Source organism: Cibotium barometz, chromosome 22 (assembly GCF_041138505.1).
Source record: "Cibotium barometz isolate CiBa-2024 chromosome 22, ASM4113850v1, whole genome shotgun sequence".
Lineage (NCBI taxonomy): Eukaryota > Viridiplantae > Streptophyta > Polypodiopsida > Cyatheales > Cibotiaceae > Cibotium > Cibotium barometz.
Window position 1 is genome coordinate 18,329,571 of NC_141067.1, and position 13,735 is coordinate 18,343,305.

Sequence of the window (13,735 nt, forward strand, 5' to 3'; positions counted from 1 at the left end):
CCCAAAAGAAAAAATCATCGTTTCTAAGGTTTTCACCTTTCACATCATTCATCTAATATTAAGGTTCAAAAAAAACTTCCAAACTAATTAATGTAAAAAAAAAACTCCCTGAATTTTTACTCATTGTTTTCATGTGACAGGGGTTATTGAGTTATGCCAGCTCGGACTGCATTCGTGGCATTCTAAAAGTTCTGAAAGGTGCGTGCAGGCCACGTAGGCACACGAGCCTCCACAGTCTTGTAGGTAAATTCTTACTCACCGTCGCCATAGCCGATCGCCCTGGTGGTTTTTACTGTTTTGGGGAAGTGGGGCTGTTCTTGCAAACGAATCAGCTTCCATTCCAATGCCCTGCAGGCTTCTTCTGTGTTTTTTTTTTGGTGCTTTTCGAGGCTTTCGTGTTCTTGTCCGGTTGCTGGGGAGACGCCTAACAGCAAAAAGCTCTAACGAGGTAAGCTCCTTAGCTACCTGCAGTGACTGTGACTGCACCTCCACCCACTGCCATATCTAGCCTCTGCCCACACTTTCCTTGCTTTCCCTTGCTGCCCACTTTTTGTTGTTTTGCCATCATCCTCCAAACCCTGCCTCTTAGTTACCCACCGCCCACATTTCTTTAGCTCATTTCCTTGTAAATCCTTCATTCATCTTCTAAAATCTCCTTCAATCTCCCACAACCCACATTGCCTAAGCTCATTCCATTTGTTAATTCTTCGTTCATCATTTCACAACCCACATTGCTTGAGCTCAATTGCACTTGTTAATCTTTCATTCTTCTGCAATTACCCCTTTAATTGCCTATATCAATTTACTTGCTAATTTTTCAAAACTCCCCTTAATCACCCATAGCCATTGCTTATAACCTTCTAAAGCTCAATTCACTTGTTAAATCATGTACATATCAGCGTTTCTACCACTGGTTCATCTCTCCAAATGCATACCCATGGTTTATCTTCAATCTTGGGCAAGTCTTACTACCCTGTAATACCAACACCGGATCTCTACTCCTACTTTATTTTACTTAATTGGGCTGACTGGAATTCAGAATGGTGCAGCCTAATAAATGGGCAATCAGTGTCTTGGGAACCTTCAGTACTGAGAGTAGCTTTTCTCCGTTGCAGGGTCTGCTGAACCAGTGGAAATAATTATAAACAAGGCTTAATTGGATTGCTTCTTTTAATAGGCAACAGGAATATCAGGTATGCCTTACATCAATTTTATGTTCTCATCATGCTGCCCTGCTGCCATGGACGCGCTAGTGCCCATCAGTGCTGGAAAAAGTATATTTTTTGACCAATCAAAATAAGGACAACTCTTAAATCTATCCGGTTTTTGTTTCCCGAAATCTCTACTATATGCCTGTTTTATAACTAAAATATATGAAAAATCATTCTTTAAAATAAGGGCTGCTTAAAATCTCAGCCAGTTTTTCTTAACTCTGGCCAGTAAAAATACACTAGAATGCTGTTTTTTTCCAGCACCAGTGCCCATAACTATCAAAAGAAATTAAGAAGAGCTCATGTTCACTCCCTTATGGAGGTTTTGGCACCTTATCTTCCTCATTGGGATGTATTAAGTTTAATACCCTTTTAATTAGGTGGTGTCTGGGGACTATGCTAAGGTATCAAGATGATCAGGGGCCAGGGCTTTTTTATTAAAGAGGGAGGGACACAGAAGCTACAGGTTTCATGTGGATTCATAGAGTACCCCTGCCTTGAAGATAGGTATAATGGTGACAATGATTCAGGGAGATTCAGGGATTTCATGGCATGTGGCTTCATTGAAGAGCTCTCTGTGGGTTAGTACACAGTTGCACAATCTTGAAGATTGTAGCCCTTCGTGGTCCTTTGTCTTCCCATTTTTCAATTGGGAATGGCTGCGGGCACAAACTATGTGGTGAAGAGGGTAGTCTTGCTGGTTTGGTTGTGTTGAGCACCCATCTGTGTATGCTCTGCAAATGCATGGATCTTTGAGTGGGCAAGGTTGAATTATAACATTTCATGGAGGAGGGCATACCCAGAGACCGGTGACATAAAGTCCATTCTCTTCTGGACACTTTCTATGGTGAACGACATGAAGAGCTTTCTCTTGCTTGTCATCTAAGAACGGGCGGAAGTACTCAGGGATGTGGGAATGATGGCCTTGATGTATTGACATACTCAGATCAAAGAAGGTGTACAGAGATAACTTATAGGCTTTTCCAGAGAATCTTTAGGAATTTTAAGTAAACGCAGGGGCGTCCTTCCAAGACTCTAGCTAATCGCTTTTGGTCAGAATAGAATTGTGCTCTATTCTGCACACTCCACATTCTCTCTCTTGCAATGTGCAATATCTCTTGTTGCTGTTTCAAAAAGTAAATCGCAGCACCAATTGGGACTTTATCTAAGGCGATCATTCATAGCCATACATCAACATAAAAGGACTCATCTTAGTAGCAGAGAATGCTTAGCACTATTGTAAGCAAACTCTACTAATGGAAGCTATTCGTTCCAATCAGACCATCTCATGGAGACATATGCATGCAACATGTCCTCCATCGTCTGATTCACATGCTCTGCAAATCCATATCAGACTCAAGATGATCCAACAACGATCTCATACTCAGCTTAGTGTTCAATTTCTTGAGCATGTCACACCAAAAATGTCTAGGGAACCTCAATCACTGGCAATTTCAACTGGTAAGCCATAAAAGCTAAACGCCTCTCAACAAATAGTTGATCAAGTTGCACAGCTAAGATTTTGTCTTTGGTAGGAATAAATGTCACCACATATAGAGGGGATCTTGTGGAGATTGTCTCATCCTATGTCTACCTTGGTGTCACTTTCAGTGGCCCACGCTTTACCATGCTTCCCGCAGCACATGCCAAAGTGACGCGGGGTTATGCACATTCCATGATGAGATATCCCATGGACATTATTGTACCACTTTGGTCTCATAGGCCCATTGGGTCTTTAGTAGACGCTTAATATATCTTTCTTTCTTTCTTTCTCCCTCTCTTCTCTCCATCTTTTGTTTGCGTTTTGCATCTACATGTTCTTGAAAGGTGTTTAGGGATGAAAGAAGGCTCCTAGAGCCTCCGCATGTGACAATGACATCTCTATTTATGATAATGTTGTGAGTAGAGAGATCATAAAGTCTGTAACTTTTACTCTCACGACTGTAGCCGGCCAAAATGCAACGGCATTAGCATCCAGCTTGGTCCTTTTCTCTTGGGGTGCATGTGCATATGTCAAACTACCAAACACACGAAAGTAATCAACCTTGGTCTTCCACTCATACCTCAAATGGTGTGATGGTCTTCAAGGCTTTCGTGGCCTCAAGACAAAACTTATGTGGCAACTCTTTACCTTTTATCATGCATGTGACCTGTTCTTCCTCTATGCTACACCATTTTGTTGTGGTGTATATGGTACTGTGCATTGATGTTTAATGCCTTTCCCTTGCAAGTGTTCCTTGAAAGCATTGGACATATATTCACCTCCTCCATCTGTATGAAGTTGTGAATCTTAGAACCCACAACATTCTCAACCATTGCTTGGAAGTGCTGAAAATGCATATACACCCTTCACATTTCTCCTTCATTGGAGTAGTCATCAAAGAAAGTGACAAAATACATTGTCCTCCCAAGGATGGACTGGACCACAAACATCGCTATGTATGAACAGTAATTTATTTTCAGCTCTCACCATGCCATCACGAGGGAAGGGCTTTCGATGCAATTTGCTGAGAATGCAGCCCTCCAATCATGACCTGCAGGGAGCTCAACATGAGGAATACATTCAACCATATTATGCTTCTGTAGAAGCCTTAAACTTCCAAAGTTAACATGCCCAAAGCGTGCATGCCAAATTCAGCTGCTTGCATAGAGGAAGTATCACTTGCAACTAAACATGCATTATGTGCTTGCAAATCATAGGTATCCAACCTATATAACCCATTGCATAATGCACCAATAGAGACAATCTGAAACCCATTGGAAGGGCTTTGATGAGACACTTCTCACCCTTGAACTCCACATGCAAACCTTGCATAGCAATAGACGACCATGATGCCAAGTTCTTCTTTATGCCTGGCACATAAGGCACATCTTTCATTTGATTTTGCTTGCCATTAGCAAGCACCAATGGCACCTTGCCTATGCCTTTTACATGGTATGAAGAGTGATCTGCATATGAGACACTCCTCCCATTATCCACAACCTCCATGGAGCTGGATACATCATGTCCAGAATTGAAATGCTTGGAAGCTCCGGTGCCTATGTACCAAACAGGTTGACTCTTCTCACATGCACTTAGGGACAACTCATCATTGACCTCTTATATGGTCAAAAGCACCTAATCAGCCTCCACAAGGTTGGCTGAATTCTCGTCTTTGTCATTCGAAGAATCCACCACATTGCGTGACTCTTTGCGTGCATCCTTCTTCTTCTTTTTATCCTCGTCCTGCACTCATTGATATAATGGCGTGGCTTATGGAAGAAATGGCATTTCCCTTTCTTCTTCTTGCTCTTTGAGGCATCACCCTTGGTGATCGATTTCCTTGTTTTTGCCTTTAACTGCCTTTATCCTTCACTGCAAAAGCCTGTTCACCACCCCATGAGAGCGATTGGCCCTAGTTTGCTCCTCTTGTAGTAGCAAACCCACAAGCTCATCAAAAGAGATTGCTACCACCCTCGTAGAGAGATTAAGAGAGGTGTGAAACCCAAGGTAAGGAGGCAAAGAATTCAAAGTATTTGTAACAAGCTACCTGTTAGGTACAACTTCATCTATACTCAATTCTCTGAAGTCTTTGACCTTGGTAAGATGCTTTGTCATGGAGCCTCCCTCCTGCATCTCAAGAACGTCAAGCTACCTCTTGAGAAAGGCAACCCATGCCTCATTTGTTGTCTGATACATGTTATCTGGTGTGTCCCATGCTTGTTTTTCTAATCTACATGACTGTATATGAGGTATGATAGATCTTTTCAATGATAAGGCAATTAGTGACATAGCATGTGCATCACAAGAATCCCACCTCCTTTGATCCTGCGTAGGGAGAGGAGGATCTATAACCTGTACATCTGCAACCCTTTGTGAAGTTGTTCTATGAGGTGTAGTTGGCTGAAGTGTTGGTGGGCATGTGTCATCACTTGACACGATATCCCAAAGCCTTTTGGCTACCAACGCATTACGAATCATAAAACTCCACAAGGAGTAGTTGGTTCCGTCCAACTTATTCTCTTGGCTTAACACCTCAAATACATCTATGCCTGTGCCATCATTGCTCAACAATGCAAATAGCCCACTGCTCTATTGCAAACACAAGTGCTAGAGCAAGAATCTCCAACACAGATCTATGTGTGTGCAAGAGTACTAAAATGTAGTACAAAAGCTCAAATGCACTATATCAAAAATATACCTGATGACTTGCAAGAGCTTTTTCTCGATGCACTGTGACCCGTAAGCTGCCTTTGTGTAGTGCCCATGAGCCGCCTATGAAGTGCCTTAGTCTGCCTGTGCCGCCTGATTGCTGCTGCTTTATGCAGCACCAAACTCTGGCCGTGCAGCACTGAAGTCTGCCAGTAGCCATGCTTGTCTGTGAACAAGATGCTGATCTGAACTATTGGTAAACCCTTCCTCTTATCCTAGGTGGGTAGGCTGTGCCTTGCTAAGAAGACCCTCCAAGGAGTGCCCACCTTGGAGTTATCACCAAGTTCTGCAGTTACTCGAAGTCTGGGATGGTGGCAATCTCAGAGCTGGGTGGAGCAGAGGTAGAAGGCGCCAGGTAAGCGGCGGTGGCAGAAAGCTTGGCATTAGTGACATCGGGTAGATGAGCGGCGCCACTGATGGGCTAGGTGGCAGTGATGATACCAAATTTTAGCTTGTATGGCTATGAAGAGCTTGCTGCAGGTAGATAAGAATTTACATTTCTTACCAATCTCTGACAGGGACACCCATGTTGGATGTATGTGTAGTCTGAGTGTCTAACTGGATGATCCTGTTGATCTCTTGCCGTGTGAGGTCGAGGCAGGGGGAATTGAGGCTATATTGAATCGGGGGTGGCGGTCCATCTATAGTATGCCATGTGCAAGAAACCAATGAAGTAAGTACCTCCACATACCATGCATGTGTAGGTAATGGTGGCAGTGGCCATGTCAGCGAGGAGGGAAATCCAGCTCGTCTGACCTGCTCCCTCTCCCTCTCCGAACATAACAGCATAGAGGACTCCAATGCTAGCCACGGGAGGCCGTATCTGTCAAGACTGTATACATGCTGAATGTAAGTGATGGTTTGAAAGAGGGCATTTGTAACCGGTGGGGCCACCCCAAACTCTACACGTATAATGTCATGTGGTAGTGATGGCTTACTCCTGATTATACGGGACAACATCATCACCTATAGCCTCTCTATGTTCCTCCACTCATCCTTCCCTAGGTCTTGCCTCAAATGGCTGCACCATACATAGCTTCTGGTCGTACTAAAGTGTGGAAGAGCCAAGTATGTGGATCTTGGAAATGTGCCGGAGAACACACTCTCTCTAGAGGGGCTAGAGATGCATGCCCCCTCACTAGTTGGTCAGTGGTAGCTATGGTCATGCAAAACTGGAGACCCATAAAAGTGACTCCATGGTATACATACTCCAGTGGCAGCTGTGGTCATGCAAAGCTTGGGACCTGTAAAAGTGACTCCAAGGTATACGTACTTCTGCACAATCTCCATTGGTGCCTCTCTATATAAGAAAGATAATCGTGGTGGATCACATAACATGTGTTGAAGACCATAACCTTAGTTTTGACAGTTAGGTCTCTCTCACTGCTGCAAAATCTGTCCAATGCATCCAACTGTTTCTGCAAACCCTCGGCTGAATCTGAGATCAAGATGATGTCGTCGGCATATAACAATATGGGCACCAGTGTCTGGGCCAATGGTGAGCCTTTGCCTCCAAAACTGACCACAAAGACTGCAATTTGATCAATGTGTAGACCAAAAAGTGTAGGTGAGAGTGGTTTGAACTGGAGCTCTTGCAGTAGTCCTATCAAACGGGATTGGCGGTGGATGGAGTTAAAGGCTTTGTAGAAATCCACAAAGCAGCAATACATGTCTCTTCTGTGACGTCGCCTCGTCTATGATATCCCGTAAAGTAGAGATATGGTCCAACTTAGAGAAGTTTCTCATGAAGCCTATGTGGTGTGATGCTCTGTGTCCCATCCTCTTGGCCATAGAGCTCATCGTGTGCTCTAGTATTGCTCGGCATTGTGTGGAGAGAGAGAGAGAAATAAAGATTTTATTAACGTGTAGAAAAGACCCAATGGGTCTATGAGACCAACATGTGTTACAAAAGTTCCGGGAACATGGAGAGAGAAAGAAAGAAAGAAAGATTTTATTAACATCTACAAAAGACCCAATGGGTCTATGTGACCAACATGTATTACATGGGAACATGGAGAGAGAAAGACAGATTTTATTAACATCTACAAAATACCCAATGGGTCTATGAGACTAACATGTGTTACAAAAGTTCCATGTGTAGACTGTAAACATGGAAACAAAAAGTCTGAAAAGAAGACCAGTGTAATACGTGGGCCTCCCATGTAGATGTGCTGAATATCCCGGAGCAAGATGGCCAGAGACACCCCCGGATCTCCTCATCCAATGATAATAACATGGAGAGAGAAAGAAAGAAAGAATGAAATAAAGTAATATTAACGTCTACAAAAGACCCAAAGGGTCTATGAGACCAAAAGGTGATACAATACTGCCATGGAAATAAAAGAACTGAAAGGAAAAAACAACTGCTGCTGCCAATGCCTGTGGTGTAAGTGCATGGCATTGTGTGAGGGGGAGCCTCACAATGATCACAGCTGATGGCGGTGATACTATCCTCTGCCAATACAGATCTGATGGCTGAAAGGATATCTGGCCTCTGTGATGGGAGTCTGCCAGAGAGAGAGAGAGAGAGAGAGAGAGAGAGAGAGAGAGAGAGAATGGTCAGCTGTTTGACAGGATTTTGCGTGGAACCCATGCGACAGTGGAGAAAATATCAATGCAAGGTTGGGGTGGTCGTGGACCTCTTCAGCCTAGCAAGAAGCATGTAGTAGAGAAACAGGTGGTGAATATTTTTAACATGTTAGATTCTCTCAATAGAGGTTTCATTTTTCTTGTATGACTACATGACTGAGTGGAAAAATTGTCTGCTTTTCTTTCTGCTGTACCAAATCTTGACTTTGCCTTTATTTATGAAGGTCAACATAATATCTGCAGCAGAGAGACGTCGCCAAAAGTATGCTCTTCGAGAATGCCGGATCACATTGGAAAAAGACGTAAGTTTCATGTTTTTTGTTTCAAAGTGTTGACCTAATCTTCTCTTTTGATAGTTGTTTTCAAATTGTGGATTCCTATGGTTGCACTTTGATAGGCATTAAATGCCACTGTTTATACTGTTTAGTTGTATCCTCTCACATTCCATAAATTATATGTGCTTTATCTCGATTTCAGGTTGCAAAACTGCAAAGGAGATTGAAGCAAGAAGTGGATACACACAAAGCTCTAGAAAGGGCCTTTAAGCGAACTCTTGGTGTGTTGCCCCGTTTTTCTCCTGGTCTTGCTCCAAAGGTGCATACATGGTTATCATGATTAGTTTCTCATTCAGGTTTGGTAACTTTGTAAAGAGCCTATTGTTGGGAGATAATGCAAGAAGCCAGGGTTTGGTGATTGTGGGTATTATCCTTCATGCCTTACTATTCTCACAACTCACTATGGAGCTTCATGATGAAGAGTCTGCTAATAGGTAGGGTGCTATGGGAGATTGTCCTGGGGGGTAGCTACGACCGTACACATAGGGAGCTATTTTCTGACTAATGTACTGGTGGTTTTATAGAGATACCTCTGTTCCATCTGCCTCTTCCAGTTCTGGCCTCTGTAATTACCTCTGTTATGAAAATTTTCCCCATGATACTTTCTTACCATGTTTGTCAAGCTTTTGATATGCAGATTCAAGAGCTTCTGGCTGAAGTTGCGGTTCTTGAGGAAGAAGTTATAAATCTAGAAGAATGCATCGTAACTCTGCGTCAAGGGTTGTACAATGAAGCACTGTACCTCTCTGACTCCAGACAACAACAGAAAGAGCTAATTCCAAGCTCTGACCCTCTGCTTTCAAAAGAGGAGAATTGTCCTACACTTCAGTCTAATCACCTTCAAAATGTTACCAAAGGGAAAAGGAATTCAGTGATTGCAAAACTTCTTCCACCTGTCATAGAGAACAAAGCAGAAGGATCTTGTTTTCTCAGTGGAAGGCCGATTACTGGGGAGCCCAAAAGGAAACCGAGTAAAAGTTTCAGCTATGGGAGTTTACACTTTGAAAAGAGTTCTGAGTATGGATTTCACATTGGCTATGGGCCACCTTCACTTGGAGATGGTGCAACGCCCAGGATCCATATGTCGTATCAAGATAAGACTATGGGAGATCGAAAAATGGGCATGGAGAAGGAAAGTAAGCAGAGCTTGGTTGTCAAGTCTGAAAAGCCTTGGTTTCAAGCCTCCAATTCTGTTGTAAGTCTCTGCAACTTTTAAATAGTGCATTAGCATAGGAGCGTTTTGTTAATAGGTCCACTCACAATGTTTACAGTTTACAGTATATGTATTTCTCATTGACCTCCAATTGTAATTGACTTACAGTAGGGTGTTAAAATCCATCATAAAAGTATGTATTCTCTTTTGTGTGTGTGTGTGCGCGCGCGCGCGCGCTTGCATGTGTGTGCACTGGCATACATACATGCATGCATACATACAGACATACAGTTATGTATATACACATGCACACTCGTACATATAAATATTAAACAAAAAACATGTAAACTAGACCTAGATTCTATTATCCTCAGCCCATGTGTTCGCGCATGCGTGTGTGTAATCAAGAACATGTAATTTCACCCATTACATTATATTGGGGGGGGGGGGGGGGGGGGGGGGGGGGGCGTGCGTTGATAAGATTTTAAGGCCTGTCTTTGCCTTTTAAAAGCAAGACAATCTGTACTTCTTTACTCTTGAGTAGCACATGCAAGCTACTTTTGCATTCTTTTGACTTGTGTTGTTCCCCAGCAGGGTGGCAAGGTTCCAATGGTGCGCAAGGTGGTCTCTTCATTCCTAGACACAAGGGAAACCTCAGAGGCTAATATACTCTCCGAGGCGATGGTGTGGTGTCTTTCAAGCATTTTCTTAAGGTTATCGAGGTCGAATTCTTATTCAGACTGCGAGGCATCATCTATTGTGTCGCATTCGATGTTGTCTAGTGTTTCTGGCTTCACTTCAAGCAATAGTCTCAGCTACTATCCATTCATGGATATCACAGAGGATATAGAATTTTCTGATCCATACTGGACATTTACTGACTCTACACCCAGAGATATTGGCCCTTATAGGTATTACCATGAAATTACAACAAATACATTGGACTACCAAAGAATCCCGAGATCAGCTGGCCTTTTCAAACAACTAATGTAAGTATATACTAATTTGGTTCCTACTTGAAGTTCTTAGATTGAATGCTAATGATGCTTGCACAAATGCGCACACTTTTTAGTGAAACCATTGCTTCATTAATAAAAGTAATGTACATTCATAGCTGTCCTAGAGTGGGACAGCTACGACTCAGATCAGAAACAGTGGGAAAACACCTCGAGCTGTGGAAAAGAGAGCTCTCCAAGATCAAAAGAATCTCTGAGAGACTGGTAAAGTGATCTACGGAAGAAGGAAAAAGGGTCGACAGCTGATTCCAGATATGCTAGATAGCCCAGAGTGCCCAGAATCTTGTCCAATCCAAAAAGACTGCATAAGCTAGCAATGGTGAAGAGAGTCGACCGAAAAGCCAAAATTGCCTCCCAAAAAGTCTGCCTAAATCCTGCCCGTAGGTACTCTGACAATCTGTCCAGGAGGGCTTGAGAGTGGGAGCAGTACCACAAAATATGGGGCATTGTCTCACGTGGGTGAGAGCATCGCCTACATGAGGCTGAAACAATGTGTCTACGTGCCAAAAGAATCCAACCGGAAAAACACCCATAATACATCTCCATAGAAACAATCATTGTTTCAAGGGAAAATTGCTCTTCCATATCTGTCCCAATGCTGCTTTCCACCAAGGCAAGAATTTAGACATGGTCCATAGATGATTTGCATGCACATGAATCCATAGGGGGGGCGGGGGGGGGGGGGGAGGGAGGGTCAAAAGAAGCTTGTATCCCAACAAACCCCCCTTCGGACTGAAGGAGTGGTGAGACCCTTATGCAAAAAAGTTTCATTACCTACTTTGCTTTCCAGTCCCCCCCTCGGCTAATTCACCACTCCTCCCGTGAGGTGGTAATAGAATCCTGAGTAAACCTAGGCAGAGTATAGCAACTAATCTTTGTCACTCTCCATTACTCTTGGCTAGGGTTTATGAAATCTTAGAGTTTGGAACATACAAAATAAAGGGAAAAATACACATTTTGGGGACGACCTTGGTAGAGGACCCTTATTGACTCAAACACACATAGCTAAAACATAAAAATGTGGAAGTTGCAAGGACTTCCTATGCCTAATGTTTGCTGGTGTAGATCCTCTTCCATTTGCGACGCCAAGCAGTGGACGCTTGGCTTGTCATTTTAGGCCCGAGGACCAAGGCAGAGCAACCGAGGTACTCTCAATGTGTCGATGGAGGCTTCAATTTGATAAAAGAGGCGTTAGGTTAAAGAAGCCCTAAAATTTGTCAACTGCAGTGGCTTCAATTGAGTGCCAATATCTCAATTTCTCAGAGAGCCCCAAATGTGAGAGTATGGAGGTACCCTTAATCAGCCAGTTTTGGCTTCAATTCTGAAACCCCCAAATTAGGTATTTGCAGGGCCCTTAATTAGGGGTTAATGATACAATTTTTCAAAAACCCACAAATATTATGACAGCTGGAGCATTTAATTTCACAATTTTGGAGAAAAATTAGGAAAGCCCCAAAATGCTGCAAACCCTAATTTCTCGCAGGTACAGTAGTTGGAAGCTGATGTATGAGCAGCTAAAGAAGCATTGGGTGCAGTTGGTGTTGAGTCCCATACATTTCATTGCATCTGTATGAGACGAAACGTTTCATACATTTGAAATGCGTTTCTTTCATGCCACCCGGGAAGATATACGAAATCAGCATTTTTTGTTATCCAGAGCTCGTTTTTCGAAAAAATGCCTACATGCGCCTGGGAAACAATTTGAAGGGAGCTCCTACCTTGCACAAATCAGCCCCTACCGTGCCTGCCCGCACTTCCCAGGTTTCGTGCCCGCCATCTCTCAAGTTGGTTGTGTTGATTTGTGCCTTTTTTCTTCGATTTTGAAAAAAAACATAGATTTTGAAATTTGGGGGTTTTCATGCCAGGGTGCCAATCTAGCCTAGCCTTGCCTTTGTCAAGATGCCTCGCACTAAGGATGCCATGTGGGTCCATGCCACTCCTGTATCAAAATATGGTGGTTTAGGCACACAAAAGTGGAAATGCAATTTTTTCGGGGTTTGCTAAGGAGGGTCCATAATCCGTGTTAAGGCCCATTTCACAGGTTTAACTAGGGAAGACATTGGTGCATGCAAACAAGTGCTTGCACACATCAAAGCTGAGCCACAAGAATGGAAAAGACAGCAACTGGCAGGACGCGGTTGTGGGCCTTTGCCTGAGGATATTGAGGCTAGTGAGGATACCTGTGATGCATCAAAAAGAACATAGTTGGGTTCAGAGGAAGATGCACAGAGCCAAGCAGGATTCGGGGGTGTTGGTAGTTCCACTCCCACAACAACATGAACCCCTTTGCCTCCAGCACCCAGAGCCTCTTTAAAGAGAGCAAGCATTCAAGCAAGCATGCAAAAGCAGGCAATTAAAGATGCAACTAGGGAACTCACTAGGCTTTTCATCCAATGCGCTTTTCACATTGTGCGTACACCATGATGGAAAAAGGCCATGAGGGCAATTAGCTGCATTGGATGTGAGTTAGGTGGATTGGCAAGGTGAGTTCCAATCAAAACTATAGATTTGTACTTTTGGTATAACATGTAGCTTTGAAATTATATATTCTTCTTTAATTTATCATTTCTTCATTTGTTGAATAGGTGGATAGTGCCAAAGGAGATTCATCTAGATTCCATTGAGAAGGCTCAACTTAAGTCAATTGAGGCAGTGTGTATGATTGAAGAAATTTTTCCAAAAAGCTCAGAAGAGAGCAACAAGCAATGGAGTTGGAGATGGAGCCATTAAAAGCCACTTGGAGCAAGTATGGTTGCACATTGTTATGTGATGGGTGGTTAGATATACGCAAGAGGAATGTGTACAATGTTTTGGTGTCCTCTTACAAGGGCACTATGTTTTTGTGTCCCATTGAAGCATCTGTGCCTGGGACAGTGGTGACAGGAGAGTTTATATGGCTACACCTTCGTGAGGCTATCATGGAGATAGGCCCACAAAACATAGAGCAGGTGGTCACTGACAATGGTAGCAACTGTATCTCTATGGGACATATGCTAGAGGATGAGTTCCCGCAGATTGTATGGACTCCATGTGTATCCCATAGCCCAGACTTGCTCATTGAAGATCTTGCCAAGATTAGGTGGATTGCTGACATCTTTGACACTGCGCGTAGCTTGGTGAAGTTTGTTACCAAGAGGCCCAAGGTCTTGGCAATGTTTCGTGCCAATAGTGACCATGAGCGTTTGAAGCCCTCACAAACCAGGTTTGCATATATGTTCATTGTGGTTGAGAGGGTAGTG

At 43.2% G+C, this 13,735-nt stretch overlaps 1 protein-coding gene across 12 annotated transcripts in view; it reads left to right on the forward strand.

Annotated features, from left to right (window-relative positions):
• The first annotated feature begins 266 nt into the window (after nt 1-266).
• LOC147626332 (uncharacterized) overlaps nt 267-13,735 on the forward strand; it is a 72,025-nt gene continuing 58,556 nt past the window's right edge. For 3 of the 12 annotated variants that reach the window (XM_086816460.1, XM_086816467.1, XM_086816472.1), the window contains exons 1-7: nt 273-448; nt 1,116-1,193; nt 7,978-8,080; nt 8,217-8,294; nt 8,470-8,586; nt 8,965-9,522; nt 10,072-10,469. In XM_086816460.1, coding sequence (XP_086672586.1) covers nt 8,018-8,080; nt 8,217-8,294; nt 8,470-8,586; nt 8,965-9,522; nt 10,072-10,469 — 1,214 coding nt within the window. In that variant the 5' untranslated portion in view covers nt 273-448; nt 1,116-1,193; nt 7,978-8,017. Of the gene's footprint in view, nt 449-488; nt 959-1,115; nt 1,194-7,966; nt 8,081-8,216; nt 8,295-8,469; nt 8,587-8,964; nt 9,523-10,071; nt 10,470-13,735 lie in introns of those variants that run through there. The other 9 variants (XM_086816465.1, XM_086816470.1, XM_086816461.1 and 6 more) reach the window with 6 other exon arrangements.